The sequence below is a fragment of the Gasterosteus aculeatus genome, chromosome 18 (genome assembly GCF_964276395.1).
Source record: "Gasterosteus aculeatus chromosome 18, fGasAcu3.hap1.1, whole genome shotgun sequence".
NCBI lineage: Eukaryota > Metazoa > Chordata > Actinopteri > Perciformes > Gasterosteidae > Gasterosteus > Gasterosteus aculeatus.
This window is the reverse complement of record NC_135706.1, coordinates 14,435,994-14,455,650: the sequence shown is the minus strand read 5'-3', so window position 1 is coordinate 14,455,650 and position 19,657 is coordinate 14,435,994. Positions and strand designations below refer to the sequence as shown.

Here is a 19,657-nt window from a genome sequence, read left to right as displayed (position 1 = left end):
CCCCGTGCAGAATGTTCTCGTGCTCCTCCAGTACCGCGTGTGTCCTGGTGGTAGTTCATCCGCCGGCAGGCACAGGGGCCGTCTTAGGAAAGGACTCCGCCTTCGTTTCTTCCCCACATTTCTTTGCTATACTCTTACTGAAAAGCCATCAGACATTTTTGTCCGTTTGTGAGAACTACTTTTAAACCGGGCGTCGGCCATTCGTTTATCAAAGCAGCTTTCTTTGTGGTGTATAAACGTTTGGATTTGTTTTGTAGGACAGGAGGAGAGGTGAAGGACTCCAGCCGTGTGTTCCTCTCCATCAGCGCATGTGAGGAGCTCCTCTCTCTCTCTCCACTGGGTCAGGAGGCAGAATTCTGGATTCATGATCTGATTTTAAAACCAGATTATGAACTCTGTCACCCGACCGGCGAAAACAGGGGAAAATGAATCAAATCTGGGTTAGCGAGGCTTTACTTTCTCCCCTGGAGTCCCACTCGTGTTCTCTGGGACGAGGAGGACTACATTTGGAGAGAGAGGGAGGATTCCTCTGATCGGATGTTCGTCTGGGGGAAAAAAAGCACAATAATCACCTGTAACTGTTCACACGGTCGTCTCTCCTTTGTATCAGTTTCCACGTTTTTTGTTTCATTACAACCCTCAAATGCTTTGGGGTTGGTATTCTGTAAATACAGGAAGGAGAAATGTATATTTTAAAATCCTGAAGGCAATTCTGTATAGATGTTTTTAGATAAAAAAACAAAACCTGATAGGTTGGACTCAAAATGGTGTTTCTGTAAATCTGTACCCAAAAAGGAGAAATGAGTGCTTATTATTGAAACCTAATACATATACCAGAACATGAACACATTGTCTTGTCTTATTGGTATAATTTCCTTCTTTTCTTTCGTGTTGTGCAAGAAATAACCAACACTTGTGAAATACAGTTGCACCTTTTTATTCAAGTATCACAGCAGTTTATTTGCAAAATACAGTAAATGTTTCATTTCATATATAACTTACACTAAAATAACAATCGCAAACAGGTGTTTAATTCACAAACCGACAGAGAGTGAAACGTCTCGACCAAAGAACTGTGAAAAAAATGGGTCAGAACCGAGAGGATAGAACAAACCCTTCCGTCTGCACACTGGACTAAGTCGTCTCAACTACCAGACAAAAATTGGTTGTTAGTCCAAGCTGGCTACAATTTATAATAAGAAAGGAAGATCGCAATGTATGACATTTAACTACCCATATTTTAATTCCTTACAAATAACTCTGGGCAGAAAGTAGAGAACACGTTGGTGGTGAGTCGCTCCCAGTATGCCACAATGAAATAAATAGAAGCGTTGAAAGGGCGCGTTGAACCTGAGAGACCTGTAAACCCTTTAATTCCCCCGCACGCGCCAAACAAACCCGCTACACAAACGCTACGCAGCTCGGCCAAAAATTGTTATAAACACCCGCCGATCAGTTAAAGTTCCAAACGTACAAAAAGAATGAATGACTTGAATATTAGGGTTTAAAAAAGAAAAAAAGTTTAATAAATAATCTGAATCATGAGATGAAAATCTGCACACAAAAAAAGAAAAAGGTGAATTAGAAATAAAGGCGACGGATGTAAAGAGGCAGAACGCTTTGAAAACGAAGGGGGGGGGGTATAAAATCACAGATGCACCCTCCTGAATTAAAAAATGCAGTCTATAAAGTTTGCTTAAAACGTATGCAGACATAACAATGGGAGAGTTGGATTACTGCAGCCGGTCTGGAGGTGTTCCAGCGGGAGAACAAGTACCCAGGAAACAGTTTTCGGGTTAAAATAACTTGAGGTAGCGTTGGTTTTTCTCTCTGCAGTAGTCCAAGTGCTAACCCGTCAATGCCAGTTTGCATTATTTTGTCCCCAAGAGGCGGAGGAGAAGGCGGAGGTGAGCCGGGGTCGGAGTCGCACCGACGCGTTGAGGGTCGGGGGTGGGGAGTGAAACAAAGGGGCGGGGCTTCTCATCGCTGCATTTATCGGGGTCAGAAAACGTCCGGCGTCGAGGAAAAGGAGGAAATAAAGCCATAAACACGCATTATAGAAATAGAAACTAAAGAGATGAATCGGACGCCGCCGAAACCGGCCTTTGTTCATTAGATTCACAACCCAGCAGAGCGCTTTATAAAAAGTTAAACCTGTAAATAGAATGATCAAATACACAAGTTCCCACCGTGACGTCAGCACCTTTGTTGAGGGGGGGGGGGGAAACACTTGGCAAGTCGTTCCGCTCTCGCATCATAAATACTAGGATTATTTTTGCATATGGAGGCGCTCTGCTCACGCCGGCTGTCGGCTCGGGTGGAGAACGACCTCCCCCGGGCCGCGGATACGTGGAAATATCCAAAAAACACATTTCTAGTGATTCAGACGCACCTGGCCGGACACGCGTAAGCCAATCGGTTTGAGGGGGTGGGGGGGTTTGGCCCAGGTTGGAGTTGTTTTTAAAACGACCCAACGCCGTTCATGGACCTCAAGGTCACCGCGACCTCAGTGGACCCGACCATCAGCTTTAATTAAGGCACACGCTAGGCAGTGCAAGCGCTCGGCGCGTCTCCAATTCGTCCAGTTCCTCAGCCGGGTGGGGGGGGGGGGGGATAAACTGGGGGGGGTTTAGGACATGACGGCTAAAGCGGCCAATGAGAGGCGGCTAATGAATCGCTGCTGGGGGAGGAGACTGGACAGTGGCTCAGTTTTAAATTAATCAAGTAATTAAAACGGCAGAACGACGGAGCCCCCTAATGGGAGGGTAACGACGGAGGGGGGGGGGGGGGGCATTCACACCAATTCTGCTGGTGAGTGTGTGCATTTCTGGGTGTACGTTTGTAAAAAATACATGCATACCCAAGTGTGTGTGTGTGTGTGTGTGTGTGTGTGTGTGTGTGTGCGCAGCCAGATTTGACATTGATCTGTTGGTTTTGCATGTCATCCAAGTTAAGTCAGTAGTCCCAAGAGCAGCGTGGATGAAAGGTCGGATAGCACCCGAGTAGCACCAGGGTCGCCCGTCACCGTTGTGTGTCTGCGCGCGTGTGTGTGTGTGTGTGTGTGAGAGAGAGAACGACACACCTCCGGGAGTTTGGTTGTGCAGAATGGGTCTGGATCTGGCCAGGTTCCTGAGACAATAGCACCATTTAATGTCTCCGTCCTCAATGTCGTCCTCGTTGTGTCGCCTCTCAGCGAGAAAAGGGCGCTGGATTTCCTGCGTGTGTGTCTCTCGAGGCGAGTGCTGGACTTAGAAGCTCCTTTGTGGTCCCAGGCTCTTCAGGATCTACCTGATTCTCTCCGTCTCACAGGAATGCATCAAAATGCTGGATTCTCGCCTCCATCTCCTGCATCACAAGAGAGAAACACACACACACACATATTGCTTATTCTCAAACAACACTGCAAACTCAGTATGTGCGCGCAAAGCATCTGTGCAGCGTGGTTTCAATATTACTTGAAAATCTCCCACAACAAACAACAGCTTTCAGCGTGATAAATGATGTAAAATGAAGCAAAGCTGTGCTGGAATGAGACAGGCCATTTCTCTCAGCGTGGAAGCAGCGGAGTTTGACTCAATCCCGACGCAGCCGGAGGAAGAGCGATGGATGTTGGCCCGCGATAGACCGTGATTAATGCCTTCAAGACGCCGATCGGCTGAGTCGGCGCGACAAGACGCCGCCGCGGCACGCCGCCTAAAGTTACAAACTTCAGGGCGAGAGGCGGTTTCACTCTGTAAAGAGAGGTCAGTCATCCCGTAGGAACACGCCAACATGGTAGTAAGTGGCTTTAGTTTATTCATAAATTGTCATTTTAAATGGATTATATTTTTCCCAGAATTCCGTGACAGGTGCGTCTGCGCGTCTCACTGCACACCGACGCCCCGCAAATGAGCTCTCGTTGCCTCGGCGACGTCAACACGTGTGATCTCGAATCAGCCCGTGACCTCTTCATCCCCAAACAAGACCAGCTGAGAATCCAACACGTCTGTGCAGCACTCTCCTCCGTCCCTCCCTCACCCCCGCTCTGTCTCTCACGGCAGTCAAACTCCAAATGTAGACTTGTGAGTTTAATCTTCATGGCTGTGCATTAAGAGAAAGTCCATCTTCACAGTCGTCCCTCCGTCCGTCCATGGAGGAAGTCGTCTCTCTGCCTCATGGTTTCGTCTTCTAACGAGCACAAAATCTCAAAAGAAGCCCGATGTTAAGCATCAATGACAAAAGACTACGCGTTCTCCACGTAGCAAGTTGTTTTATCTACATTTTACCGCCTGCCTGCTTTGACAATAAGCAAAAGACATGTTTTCTGCTCAGCGCGCATTCGGGTTCAAAAAGGTCAAAGGCTTCAACAAAGGTCTTAAACTGGCGTCTGAGGCCCGGACAAACTGTAATTTGTAGAAGGGAACATAGCCGGCGTGTTGTGGCGTACGGGCCTGAGACGCTCCCCTCTGGCTTCAGCTGGAAGCCGGGCGCATTTCACTCCATCTGCTGAAAGGTCATCTCCTGTGGAGAGACGAGCCGGACCCAGAGGAGGACGTAGCGGAGACAAACGTATGGACAGGCTCCATTGCACTCGCCTGTGCGATGTAAACACAATCACCCCGCGCGCAGCACTAAGTGGGAGCCGGCGGACTGAGCATCAGCCGGGCGTCGGGGAGCGTGTGTGTGTGTGTGCGCGCTTCCCCCCCCCCGCATTCCCTCAAGGAGCAACAAGGAGACGACCCGCGTCGAGATGCATGCTGGTAACGCAGGCAAACAAAACACGTGCCAAGCGAGCTGACATTTGCGCTCTGGAAACACCAATTTGGGCTGGCGGTGTGAGGAGAAACCAGACATGCGCCCCCCCCCCCCCCCCCTCCCCTCCTCCTCCACCAGCCGGCCTGTCGACAGCCGGCACCACCTGGCTGTCTGCTGTCTCTCCCGGACAGCCTGACAGCCGGCCCTGGCTGCCGGCACGGGGGCAGCGCCCGGCCCGCTGTCTGCGCTGACATCCGACAGCAGCAGATGACCAGATGGGATTCTGGGAAAATATACAGCAGCGCTTTCTGTGTAACAATTGAGAACACGGTATCCGATTTTTGGAGTCGCATTATGGGACCAGAGAAAAGAGGCCGAGGCGGGATCATCGGTTCGGGGGGGGGGGGGGGGGGGGAACAAGCGTGTGCCCCAGTGCATCCTGGTACATGTAGGTAAAGCAGGAAGCGCGTCGCTCACCTCCAGCAGCCGGGTCTTGTCGTACTCTCGGCGGTGTTTGTAGACGCACTGGCTGAGGAGGCAGTACAGCCTCTCCAGCTGCTCCACGCTGAAGCCCTCGCTCTTCGTCACCGCCGCGTCCAGCAGAGCCTGAGGAGACAAGACGCACAAATGCACCGTGAGCAGGGACGCACAAACTACGGCCGATGTCCTCAACGTTTCAAAAACCGGTCGCTTTCCGGAGACGGAGGATTTGGAGGTCAGCTCCATTCAGAAGCAATTACGATCGGAGTGACAGCTAATTTAGGCCAATCATAATTAGACCCAAGTTTACATTTCGCCGCTACTTTAATTAAAACATTCTGGACAGTCAAAGGCCCTTTTAATTGACCTGTTCCTCACATTCTAGTCCAGCCAAAGTCTGTGTGTGTGTGTGTGTGTGCGTATAGAAGTGTCTATTCAAACGCGGCGCTCATCAGAATGCATGGGCTGGGACAGCGAAAGGCAAAATAATTAAAGTTATCTTCACTGACACGAAGCAAATAGAGGAACCCAGACGGAAAGGAACGGTGTGTGTGTGTGTGTGTGTGTGTGTGTGTGTGTGTGTGTGTGAGCGACCCGGTGACTGGGTTTCTCGCGCGCACTCAAAACGCAGGCAACGCCACGAGGAATAAAAAGGCGGCTGTTTGTCGCAGCTCCTCCTCATCAGCGGAACGTTCCGGGCGTAATCACAGCGAGCAGAAAGGTTGGCTTTGTATTAATCAGCGCGCTCCGTCTGACTGCTGCTTCTGTTCAAGCGACGGAGCAGATGTCTTGATTAAAGAAAACGTCAACAAACACTTGAGCAGAAACTTAAATCGCGAACCGCAAGTTTGACCTCGAGTGCAAATACTTGACTTTGTTTGTTTTTTTAAAAGCACAAACCTGATTTCTTAAAATATAAAAGCGCAAAGGGATGACAACTGATTTCACGCTGAGCACCGCGATGCAAAAGGGAGAAACGGCCGCGGTTCAGGCGCTCGAGGGCTTTGTGCCGCCACGTCGTTTATACATAAATGCTTCTACTACGGTAGACTTGGAACAAGACATTACCGGGTAAATAATCAGTAGGAACCTTTCAAGTCCGTCTCGTGGTGCGTTAGCTGAAGCACATTGTTACTCGCTGCAGGCGCTTATCACGCTGAACTCAACAGCCTGTAAACTCCGCTTTGTAATTGAGCGGATAAAACCTCTCAAATAAATCTTCACTTCCAGAACTTAATCTGGCAGAGCGGGAGGATTCCCCGCTAATACGCCTTTGACATGAAAACCTTCACCTGGCCTCCAATAACCGGCGGCCCCTCGACAAATAAAAGTGTGCGTGCAGAAGCGAGCAGAACGCAGAGTGTTTCTTTAATATTCGCCATTCGTCCACGGTGATGAGAATCGTCGCGGCTGAGGGTTGGTTGGATTAGTTCTTATAATGCTGCTACATGACGGCAGCTCGCAGGTTTCCACCCAGCCACCGGAGTGAAAGAGGACATCGATGTCCTCTTTCAACAACACGGCCCGTGAAAGCTTTAATTAGCGTCATTACAGCCCGTCTCACATAACAATGGAATGGTAATAATGTGGAGGACGCTTCTGACCTTCCTTTCATCCGAGCGCCACTGCCTTTCAGTCTTTTTTTTTCATTACCTTCCATCTCTTCCTTTTAGAGCGTTTCACCGTTTAATGGCGCGTTGTTTCACTTCCTGCCCGTTTCAATGCTTTATGGAGGCCCTCCTCTTCCTCAAACTACACTCTTCCTCCTCTCCAGTTCTCCTCTTCTTCTTGTTTGCTGGCTTATTGCTCCGCTTTGTCGCCTCGGTTTCTTTTCTTCTTTACCGTCAGCTGGCTGATTGCAGCCGTGTTTCTTCGCCGGCGCCAGTCAGCCTGATCAGGACGTGTGTGTGTGTGTGTGTGTTTCACTGATTGAGTGAGCTCACCGGACACAAAAGGGCAGTAATCCCATGTGTTAAAGACTGCTCCTGACATGGACCATTTAACCTGCCGCCCCCCATCTCTAAACACCCTGTTCCATCTTAGCACCTCTTTACTCACATCTCTATCCAGATGTTTCCAAAGAACACAAGTGAAGCTGAGGCGGCTCGGGAACAGAGCGGAATAATAATATTACATCACTAGACTAGACCTTCTGGATGTAGATGAACTTCCAGTCCACAACGTCCCTCAGACTGATGTCCTTGAGGACAGGTTAAGACCCCCGCTGGGTCACGCCTCCTGCATTCTACGCACTCGTGCATGACCAGTGGAATCTCAGCCATACGTTTTCCATCGGTTCGGTGATGTGTGTCCATCCTCAGTAGTGAGAGATAAAAACGTGTAATCAGGCAATGAGAAGAAATAAGGGGGATTTGAAGCCCAGCAGGCGTCGCCACCAGGGATCCTATTAAGCCTCCCGAATCGGCCTCCACCAGAACAATTCACTCTCCTCCACCTTTTTCTTCCAGCAAAAGACTGAATTATGAATGAGTGAGCTCTGCTCGTTGCCATGAATGCCTTTAATCCGGGGGCGGCGGCGTGCGTGCGGCACAGAGGGGCAAGATTCCGGTTGCGGTGGCAAACGACGTGGCTCAGCCGGCGCGCCCGGTCACAGAGGTAATGCAATATAGATGGTGTCATGGGGGTCAGGGGCGATCATGACAAATCACATTACCGCGCTCTCAGCACATTAAAATGAAATGCTCCTCCCTCGTGGCCGGCCGCGTAAAGAACCCTGCCGGGGTTGACAACTCATCCTTAATGGGCGGCTTCACTCGGAACATTAAATCATTGACAGATTCCCAGCTATCTGATGGCTGCGCCGCCTCTTTCTTTCCCCCAGTAAAGAGGAGGAAGGAGGCCGCAGGTCCTTTGTGCACCGTCCACATTATGTGATTTAAAGCATTAATACAGCGATGCTGCTTAGGGAAGGTATTAAAAGATGACTTTTTTTAATGACATTCACGTTGAGGAAAGAGTAAATTTACCAGGAACGGCACACGTGGGACGCAGCCTCTAAAAAATGCATCAAATAGAGAGATATAAACCTTAAAACAGGACCAGGCATAACAAAGTCACTGCTTTAATAAGCGGCTCATCTCAACACTTCTCGAATTTCTCCCCAACTGGACCAGGAAGTGAAGCTAGAAATGGATCTTTTAACTGTAAAATATGCGGCTGGGTTCATGTAGTAGCTGCATACTAAAGGGTCCCGTGTTGAGATTGTTTGTTTATATGAACATCTTTATCGATTCTTCCAAATATCGACGTCGGCCTCAGCTCAAGACGAATGTATTAAGATGAATCTCAACTTTTTAAAGCAGCGCCTTCAGCGAGTGACACTTTCCCCTGAAAGGTTAAAGGTGAAAGCTTGTTACAGGCGTAGCCAAATATTAGAGAGTAAAAGGAAAGTATTTGCCACCCGAGGTCAAAGTGGGAATAATGAGAAATGTAATGAGGATGACCCTTTTCAGTGGTTTGGGCAGAAATCATAAATAATAAAGATTCTATTCAATAAAAAGAGAGATATGCATGAGAGAAATACGATGCTTGGTAAGCAGGCTTCAGGAAGGAATATCATTTCATCTATCAAACCGCTCCAACAGATCCAATATCACCAGGTAATAAAAAAGAAGAAATTGCTGCTGAAAAATGTATTTACAAAAGAAATGCAGCGATGGCAAAAGCAAAGAATAACAGGGAAACGGTTAGGCTTAAAGTTATGGAAAGGACTAGTTTATCGACCGGCTACGGTTATACCAATGGCAAACCCCCGGGGAAATAAAGGGGAATCCATGTAATCTCCTTTGCGTGAGCAGCGCCGCGCGTGTGCGTGCGCGTGGGAGGGAAGCATGTTGAAACAGCACACGCACCGAGCCGTTTACGCATCACGACAATATGTTCTCAGAGAACACAAACCGGACAGAAGCACTGAACCCAGCGGCCCCCACGAGCGGCGAGGAGGACGTGGCTCTTTAAAGATTACAGCCGAGCGGTTTACATCCTAAGCCTGTTAACCGGAGCCTCCTTTCGTACTTATTACCAGGTGGCGGTTTAGTTGGTAATGGAAAGCAAACGTTAAGAGTAATGTCTGCTGGATAAGAGCTGCGATACTTAAATCGCCGTCCTGGGCTCAACGGCGTAACGACCTCCTAATAGTGTAGTGTTCTTTTCCCTCCATCACCCCTCAGGGTCGTTTCCTTCCTTCGGCGTGAGGAAAAGCAATCGGAGGACACCAGGAAAACGCCGGCGTCGTCCATGTGGTTGCGCCCCTCGGAGCCACGGCTGCAATTACACGCAGATCGCCACATTGTGGAAGCCATCAGTGGGAATGAATGGAAATAAAAGAACCACTTGAAACGCCATCTAGTTTTATTGACAATCAAACGCCGGTCCGGCGCCGCTGTTGAACTGTTCTCTGCTCGACAGACAGCCGGATGTGACCGGCCTCCTCGCCCTGCTGTTACTACTTTATTCGTCTTTAAATGAAGGAACCGTCTTGGTGATGTGCCGTGACAGCTGCGCATTGAAGGCACAGGACGGCGTGCCAGCGAAGGAGAAGCGCCAGCTCCTTCTCGGCTGCTGCTGAAGGACACGGCGGAGGAGGACGTGAGCCGCGTCTTCTCGCTGAGGAGAAATCGCCCGGGCCAGCTTGGATTTCTCGTGACTGAATTCTAATTTGCAATCACCAGCACTTCTTCTTCCAGTCCCATCTGTGGACGAGTGTCTGGTTATTGATGAAAGAAAGCAGCCGACAATAAGAGACGTTTTTGGAGTCGGAAGGAAGCCTCGGGACCTTTTGAGTCACGCCGAGGAACTCATTTAGACCCAGACTGCGTCGCTTTACTGGAGCTGGCAAGAACAGAACTTGATTCCTGCAAATTAATCAGAGCAAATAAGTGGGCCGCGGCGCTGAGAGGCGGGAATGCGGATACTGAAATAATACTTCTAATAATGATGATAATCTCGATACTGTAGGCTTCGAGTGGAGCGTCTGTGAACCAACTCATAACACACTGGTGCCGCTCAATTCCAGAGAGCCCACTTCCATCAAGTAAAAAGTCAGGAATAATCAGCACTTTGCAATCAATGAATGCAACTGGCGGAAGGCAGAAGGGACGGTGCTACGCTCACCGCGGGGCCCCGACACGCAGCGGGCAGCCAGCCAGTCCCAAGCCTGCCAATATCTGCTCAAATGATGACTTTCATCCCGCGGAGCAGATATTCAATTTGTCGCGTAAGCCGGGGATGAAAAAGCAATTATTCACGGCCCCCCTCTTTCCACGATCTGTTTCGTTAAGATATCCGCCCCTACTTCCCCCCCGCCCCCCGCCAACAAACAAACCTGCAGATTAGGGCTGCGTGTGTGTTCGCTGGGGCAGCCGGTTGAAGCGGCGGAGATCAGGCAAACTAAAAAGCCCGTCACTCACTTTGAAAGACGCACGCCGCCCGCCATCCTCTCCTTCGGGACACGCGGGTAAAAGCCTCCAGATAATGGCTCGGTGGCCGGACGTCACTTTGGAGCGCTGAAGTAAGCACGTGTCAGAAGAACACTTCTTTTACATGAACTACACTACACAGGGGGGGCCGGCGGGGGGAAGAGGGGGCCGCGAGAGGACCTGTCAGCTGACCCACTGAGCCGAGCTCCCAATTTACACTTGGGGTATTAGGTGGGAACCAAAGTAACCCGGCGCAGAGCTGCTTGGCGCGCTGTCGGATACTTGGACACAGCCGGGACGAGTTGGCGGACGCAGCGAGGCGCGAGAGAAGCTCATGTTTGAGTCATGGCCTTGTTTCCCTTCAAACGTCGCAGGGACGTCACCTGGTGATTGAGAGAGAGGTGGAGCGCCGGCGTAATTGGCTCCCTCCGCGGCCAGATAGCGGGGATGCAGAGTGGATGTTTGAGAGATGAAAGGGGGCGAGGGGGGGGGGGGGGGTGGGGTGTTATCCATGGGAGAGGGGCAGTGTGACAGCTTCACACAGCAGACCTTTGGATCGGAAGGAGCTTAAGGCCGGTCATCCGTGATTGACTCCCTCTCCCCTCGTTCTCCACACATCAAGTCTCTTTCCCCGACCCAACTTTCTCTGTTTTGGGGGCTACAGAAAGCGAGGAGGACAAAAGGGATGAATTAAGTGCAGAGGGTTCTGAGCGGCGTGTGACAGGCCGCGCCGGGAGACAACGCCGTGACGGGTAGAGAGCTCTGCTGGCCCCCTGCCGATAAGCCGCACGGTTGACCTTGAAAGGGGAGAGGGCGCCGTCTTCATTCGCCGCGGCCGCCATAGGAGGCGCCGAGTGGGTGTTGGAATACAGCTGTTCCTTTAAACAGCGGGGAGGGAAAAACACTCCAGAACCCCTCACCCATAAGACATAAGCACCCATGTGGACCTAAATGAGACGAGCATATTGGTATCATTTTTAGATTATAGCCCGTCTTTTCCATAATCACCGTCTAATTTGCAAAAATGTGACGGTTTTCCGCAGCTGGCTCTGTTAAAACCAGTAGGTCCATATTTCAACATCCCATTAACTGGTGGAATGTGTGTTTATTTTTTGCTGAAAAACATCTACTTTCTCTTTTCAGCCTGAGGTTTGCATATAATAAATCAAAAGAAGTGCATGTATGAACTGCGCTGTAACTTCTGCGGTTTCTTTCTCTTGGATGTTCTGCTTCTTTTGTACTCGCGCTGCTCTGTTCTGTTCTTCTAGGTCATAAAACGCCAACGCGGATTCCTCGCTGCTGAAATAAGTGAGCGCGGTCACAGCAAATGACCACGGACATGTTCCCCCCCTTAAGAATGTTCATTTTCCCATCGCCACATCATTGCTTTGATACAGATCACAGGAGCAGTCAAATCCCCAAATCCACAGTCGGTGCACAAAGCCAAATCGGCCCAGCTGTCGCTTCCTTCATGGTCCAAATTAAAATGATGAGCGTGTGGAATCGAGCGTGATGGACCCGCACCGGGGTTCTAAAGACGAGAGCTCAGATCTCGACCGGTCGCAAGAGGTGCGTTAATGTTTTAGCTCTAGAGTGGCCACGAGGGTTTATTTAAACTGTCTGTGAACATGGTCCCCTGCTGCTCGTGTCATTTTAATAAAAAATATAAAACGGAACAAGTCATGCAGATGCTGCACAAGAACGGGGCATGTGACACATGGAATGTGTGGAACATCGAATGAACTTAAAAGGCACTTAAACTCCTAAATTACAACGGAATAATATCAGAAATCAAATGGTCTCAAGGACCCACACATTGAAATGCTGCTTTGCGTTCATTTGCAAAGCAATACACCCTGAATGAATAGCACAATGAACAAATCAGATGTCTCCATTCTACTGTCCCAGACAGGACCCTGAACCTGGAGCGGCTGAATTCAATGAGCTGCTGCAAACCACTTGAGCCTTCAGGCCCGACAAACTTCCCGTACGGAGGCACGGTGGATGTATTTACCGAGAGCCGCTGGTGGTCCACCACTACGGGGGGCTGGGGAGGGACTGCTGGCGGCTCTTCCTCCGTCTTTTCGGCGGATCCCTTGGACTGCTCCGACGGATCGCCCCCGCCGGTCTCGGGGGTGGCCCCTGCTGTAGGAAGACAAATGGATTATTGATGAAAGAAGGGTTCATAATGAGGGTTCTAAAGGGTCGATGCAAAATAACTTATCTCGGTGTTCGCTGAGAACCGGTCCGAGGCGCAAACTTGATTCCAAAGAAAATCATTTCCAACTGCGAGATGAATGCAATACTTTCTAAATCTATTTCAAGCTCCTCGCAGCTACCGAGGGCGCAGTGTTTCCCATCTGGACTCCTTCACGGCGGTGCTGAAGAAACTAAAGTGTGTGGCTCGGCTTGTAATGGGGAGGTGAGGAGGGGGGGGGGCTCTGTCCGGCGTCTGAGGAGTTTTGTTTGTGTTCTGTTGGACAATTATGCCATCTGTGACTGATGGAACCTACTGTAGGGTGCGTGATGGCTCGGGGAAAATCATCTTCATTTAAAAATAAATTCAGGCTACACGTGAAAAGGTGACGTGCGTCTACAAAGGCGCATCAGTTGAAGCCCCTGGAATTTCTCCATTGAAATATACCATCTGCTAAGCCAGGGGATAGAGCTCATATTACTTATGTTGCATTATTCATGTCTGCTCTCCGTTTTAAGAGGTATACATCAAGTGCCAGTTCATGATCAAAAAAGTTATTAATCTTTGTAATTAAGTGGTGGGCAAATTACTGCCTGGATGTGTAAAAACCGCCTAGATACTGTTGCTTAATTGGATATCTACTGATTAGCAACTAAAATGAGGAGACCAAAACTATCTGAGAACGTGGACGTAATATCTGCCTGCAGAGAATATTAAAGTTAACTTTTGAAGAGAAAAGAAAATTGTGTATTCATAAATTTGTGTGTGTGTCTAGTCCAAGCTGTTATTTGAATTCATGCTGGCGATATTCTAAACACACAAAAACATACTTGAGATAAAGGTTATTTGAATTAGCCAGCTGTGGTGCTCACGCTAGCTTCATACCTTCTGGATCCAGATGTTGCTCGGCGCTCCCGTCCTGGTGTGGCTGCTCCTGCGTCGCTGCGCTCTCTTTTTTGTCTTCGTGCTCCTCCCGTCCCGCCCCGTTAGAGCGCGCCGGCCTCGGCTCGACCTCGCCGCTCCCCTCCATGCTCCGCGAGTCCACGCTGTCCATCGACTCGTTTCCGTTCACGCAGTCCGCCTGCGGTAGCGAGACAGCCTCCGTGCGCTGGGGCCGGACCTCTGCACTCGAGCATCGGGACGCGTCGATGGAAGGTCCTGGGTCGGCCTGCTCCCCGTCTGCCTCGGGCTCGCAGCTGCCGCCGAGGCAATGCGGCTCAGTGCGTTTCCCCGTGCTTTCAGGCTCCGCCTCTTGGGCCGTGGGCCCCTCCTCCTTAGGCGTGGGCTCCTCCTCCTTAGGCGCGGGCTCTTTCTGGGCTTCGCCGGCGTCCGGGGGTTCGGCGGGAGCCGCGACGGGGGGCTCGTTGGAGCTCTCCTCCTCCGTGGAGGGGCCGTGGGGGAGGTGGCCATTGGGCTGGGGGCCCACGGTATCACAAGACGATTCCTCATCCTGCGTAAGGCACGAGTCACTCGGCCCCGCCACCTCCACCTCAGGTTCCCCCTCTTCCTCCTCCTCTTCCTCCTCCTCAGTCTCCTTCCTGTAGATCCTCTTCTTACGGATGATGCCCCGCCCCCAGGACGGCCGCCGGCGAATCTTGCGCTTTACATGATCTAAAAGAGAGAGAGGAACCCTATTAAACAACCAAAAACCCTCTTAATGACCGAGGAGCAACAGACTTCCTGACTACAGACCTGATGGTGAAACACTCCCCCCCTCTTAACAATTACACAGATAAATCTAGCTGCTGGATGGTGTTTGGTCAACTGTCAGTAATAATGTCTTTAATTCCTCGACACTGAATGTTCATCCGCATATTATAGGTTTTTTTTTCTTGAATTGTACCAAAGTGGAGTCAAATAATCAAAGATTGCTTTAATTTAAGAAATAAAGTAAAATCATTTTTCCGGATGGCTCGGCTCGTGTCATCGTCCCACAGCGGGGAGCCTCGATGCTTCGGCAGCGTTCATTAGCGCGGATTTCAGTCATAAATAGTTTGATGGGCGGCCTCTATGAAGGCTGACACTGAAATAAAACGTTTTCGATGTTCATTCGCCTGATTTCTCGCTATCAAATTTGCCCTGAGAGCGAAACAGCTGGATGCACACACACACACACACACACACACACACACACACCCCTTTGGCGGACAGGAGATCAACATCTGTCGGGCTTTATTCTTTTTATTTGCGCATCGTATCACTGCGGTTTGTAATTATCTTTTTTTAAATTACTTTTTTATTGCAGATGTTTGTCAGTCGTGTCTAAAGAACAGAGAGACAAGCCCCCCCCCCCCCACACACACACACACACACCCTGCTGAGCGGCTCCGAGAAGCACTATTAAATAGCCCCCGCTCCCACATGCTCCTCGATCAATGATCTGGCCCAAAAAATCCTGATCGAAGCACTTTAAGTGGGCAGGCGGTCGTTTGTGTGCTTTATTAAACTGATCAGACCTCAAGTGAAAAATGAGTCAATCAAAAATGAGATTGTGACCTTAACTTCTAAAGACAACTAGTCGTGCAAATGGAGAACGGTGACAACCCTTAAAGCACAAAAACACATCCTTCCAATGCAGAAGCACCGCAGAAGACAAAAAACATCCATTTCCTCGTGTAGCGTCTCGGCGCAGCTTGCAATCTGATTGTTGAATCCAGACGTTTGGCCTTTGCTCACGGAGTGAGAAGGCGACGGGTGAGAGAGGCTCCATCATGGATGCTGGACACTAATGGCAACAGATGGTGCTCGGGGCTGTAAGAAGACGGGGATAACGAAACAAAGTGCAGTAAAAGTGCCACAGCAAGCCGGCATGAATGTCAGCATCATATCAATAAGGCCTCTTAGTGCGTTTGACATCCTTTCTCATTTCTGACTCCATAAATGTGTTAAAACCAGCGTACCTCTCTGGGTACGCACGCCCCTCCTCTGCACAAACACACGGTAGCACAGGGGTGGGGGTGGGTGGGGGAGGTCGAGACGGGGTCACCTATCACCGTGACGGCCACGGGGGAGGAAAAGGTGAACCACTCCTCGTAACCGCCTCTTAAATAATGCATGCAAGCGGCGTGAACGGCAACCACGGAGGGGGAGGGGGGGGGGGGGGGGGCACCAGAGCACTTTGTAATAATTAAAAGCGCCTAGAACAAGAAAGATTCAAGAAGCCATGGATAGCGAACACCACACACACAACACCACACATACTTTCACAACAGTGCGTGAGTGTGTGTGTTTGCGTGCAGAAAGCCAAACTGCGAGCATTAATCGAATAAATCCGTCCAGCGACACTGACGGACGCCTTTGGGTTGAATCATTATTAAATAAAGGGCAGCGGTCCGTAGAACGCGTAGCATAAACTTAGAATACAAAACTGATTTTATAGAATATTTACGCCGTGTTAAATGCTGAGGCTTTTCCTTCCACAGCTACACACGAGCCGTCTCTATGGCAACACTGCAGACAACATGCACGCACAGTTCATAGTGGGGTCAACAGCATCATGACAGATGGCTACTTGTTACTTGCATGTGCTCACAACACCACAAAAGGCACGCAGGTTCCTCTCAGATTGATCGGTTCGAACGAGGGTTTCTCGGTTTGGGACCCGCAAACTTCCTGGAGTCTCAGCTCGTTGCCAGGCAACTGGCCCAAAATGTCAAATACACGAGCTCCAGAGAACGCAGCGCAAAAACGTGATCTAAAAAAAGGAACGCGTCCAACTTCCAAACCCTGCAGACACGCTGCACATCACCTCACTTCGCTCTGCACTCGCATTTAAACACACACACACACACACACACACTGACCATTTACAAATTGCAAATCTCATCTCAGTCCAGACTCCATTTCCTCCGTGGCGGCCCGCACATTGTAAAAAAATAAATGGATAAGGCCTCTACATTCAGTGCATTGTTAAAGACGCATGTCTGAAATGCTGCAGATGTGGTTTTATCCCTCAACGACAGGAGGAATCCGACTGAAACGGTGGCTGAGCGCGAGAGCTGCGATCAGGACACGAGCAGTAATTAGGCGACTGGCGAGCCCTTATGTGAACAACGTGAACACATTGCGCTCAAAATGAAGCTGTGATTGCTAACTCCACCCATCCGACTGAACCACCTCATTGGTATTCCCGCTCATGAAATCCACCTCAGGAGGTCTGACAGCGACATCGGGTCGCTGGTTTTTAAACGGACCACTGACAGGGGGGGCACAATATGCCAAAGATATTGCCTCAATGCAACAAGGAAGGAAAAGTAGAGATGTTACAAGTTGTGCTCCTGCTCCACTATCATTATGGTCTGGTATTATTAACATTTAGTCGAACCAGCTGAATAACCACAGAGAACTGACGTGTCAGTGATGCTAAAAAACTCCAACTTGCTGCTTTTATCAAGTCGCAAAAAAAGATGAGATTAAACTTCTTCTTTTTTTTGATTGAGCTCCAGTAAACAAGGTAAACAATGTAATTCACAGACGTGTACCAGGTTCTCTCAGTGGCACTGGTCTGGAATCAGCTGGTCGGCCCCGACCAGTCTCACCTCACACGGTCAGTCCTCTCCTAACCTGGACAGACGCTACGTTGTTGCCTCTATGTGTGTGTGCGCGCACACACCCTTTGAGTGTGTGTGTGTGTGTTTCCATGGCAATGAACTACATTTTCCTGGCTTCCTCAAAGGGTTTTCTTCCCGACTCCCTGGACGGATTCACAGGAAGGACACCGGGTCAACACTAAGGACACATGCTGGGAAATACACGGGCCGAATGAGAGCCAAAGAACATACGACTGGGCTCCTGTGTGTGGTCACAAGGGCAATCTCCAGGAGTCCTATGGATTTGAGATTCACATCAGTCACAGGGTGGGGGGCCATACATCACAGCTTACATTTGAAGGCAAGCAAAACTGAACAAGAGTTCAAATTGGAAAATATTAGACTTTCAAATTTAAGTGAGAAAAAATGGAAAACGGGACAGCGTGAGAGATGTGACAGAAGTTTTCTCCCGACAATATGTGAATGCAGCAGGATTAAGGTTTACGGTTTGGCTGCAGGGAAAATGTGGATTAAAACTGTTATTGCCACTGATGTTAATATGTGATTGTAGTAAATCTCCGTAGTAGTTAAAGGAATGACTTGCATATCGCGTTTGTATCATTACATGATTGTCAAAAAAAATTTTCCCTAAGGAACCAAATCAACCAAACCAAACCAAATTTAAACCAACACAACTGACTACAGAAGCGTACCCCCCCCCCCCATCAGAGATGTACAGCATGCAAAAACTCATCGCAAACCAATTTCCATTTAGAGAATTTAAGTGCCGATCCCTGCCGAGCCGCTGTGACCGTCGGGCTTTGTGCACACGTACCGAATACATGCAGCACACTGACCAAATAAGCGTGCACAAACACGGGGGGAGGGGGGGGGCGCACCTGGCCGGGCGTTGAAACCCTATTTCTGCCACCCTGGGTCATTGGAATCGAAGAGGGTTGGAGCCTCGCTCTCGCAGCATTAATGAAGTATTGATCCGCCGTGTTCTCATCACCTGCGACTGATGGGGAGGAGCCAGGTCGGGAGGGGGGGCGGGGGGGGGGGTCTTAAAGCCAACAAACCCACTCTGGCCTTGTGAGTGGAACCCGTCTGCAGATGAGACACTGAGGAGCGGCTGTCATAACTGCCCCCGACGAGTAAGTAACGTAGAGAGAGACATCTCAGGGGGTCCGACTGTGCTAATCAGCGTCAGACGACACCGACAGCAGAGAAGTGGCGTTAATCACGTGACGGCATCGGCTCCACACGCCGCTTTAGTTGGTGTGCTTTACAAAACAGGAAGGACGGTAACAGAATCTGAAATGCGACAGTGCTTTGGTTTCGCCGCTGCGGGCATAAGCCATGAGAGCTTATTCTTAAACTACGTTTTTTTGGAACTCTATCCCTCCCAGGGGATTTCAGACATTTTTTTTCCTTCTATCTGAATCATTCCACTGAGCTGTAATTAACAGCACAAAAGCTGTGCATCCCCTTCCGTGACAGCAGAACAAATTCAAATTGAATGCTGCCTAATCACTTAAACTCAATGAATAATTTAAATTGTGTCCTCAGAAATATCCATGAAAAAAAAAAAACAATGACTGGTCTTGATTAAAGCTACAGAGGTCCCTCTCGAACGGCTTCTGTAACATAATTGATGTCTTTTCTCTACTAAATATATACTGTGGAGGTAAAATGAAAATGTTCATCAGTCCTCCATCGAGCCCAGCCGAATTTAAAATGACTTCTATTGCGCTCAGGTAAAAGTCAACTTCCATTTAACCAAAGTTGTACATTTGATATTAGTATATTTACACATTGTGTAAATATAAATGTAGTGTGTTCTGGGACGAACTCAAACAAATACTGAAGCTTCCCTGAAGAGCTTCCTCAAAAGGACTTCATTCAAGCTCAGAAACTCTCCCAGCTGTCTGGCTACTTAGCAGCAGAGGCTGTGCATTTCTTTCCATTTTTATTGCTTGCTTTTATTGGAATTTTTTTTCAGAATTCAATGCATACTTTATTTTAATGCTGACATTGTTTATTACTTTTTTCCATGACATTTTTCAACCTAATAAATTTAGACCTTTTTCCATTACTTTTTTTATAGACCTAGAATAGAAACATTTTCTTTCCGTAATATTTTTAACCGGTTTTTCTTTTTTTAAACCATTTTCTAGAATTTACTTTGAAACAACGGATTTTGGATTTTTTCAAAAAAAAGAAAAAAAACATCTTTGGACTTTTTTCAAAATATTTTTTAACCCAATATTTTTTTACTT

The 19,657-nt window shown here is 49.0% G+C and overlaps 1 protein-coding gene across 2 annotated transcripts in view; it reads right to left on the bottom strand.

Moving 5' to 3' along the window:
- Positions 1–921: 921 nt before the first annotated feature.
- The window catches only part of atad2b (ATPase family AAA domain containing 2B), a 46,303-nt gene continuing 27,567 nt past the window's right edge, over positions 922–19,657 (bottom strand). The window contains exons 25-28 of one of the 2 annotated variants that reach the window (XM_040160823.2): positions 13,735–14,460; positions 12,667–12,797; positions 5,212–5,340; positions 922–3,345 (exon numbers count right to left, since the gene is read on the bottom strand). In XM_040160823.2, coding sequence (XP_040016757.2) covers positions 3,304–3,345; positions 5,212–5,340; positions 12,667–12,797; positions 13,735–14,460 — 1,028 coding nt within the window. In that variant the 3' untranslated portion in view covers positions 922–3,303. The remainder of the gene's footprint in view (positions 3,346–5,211; positions 5,341–12,666; positions 12,798–13,734; positions 14,461–19,657) is intronic. The other variant, XM_078093552.1, reaches the window with a different exon arrangement.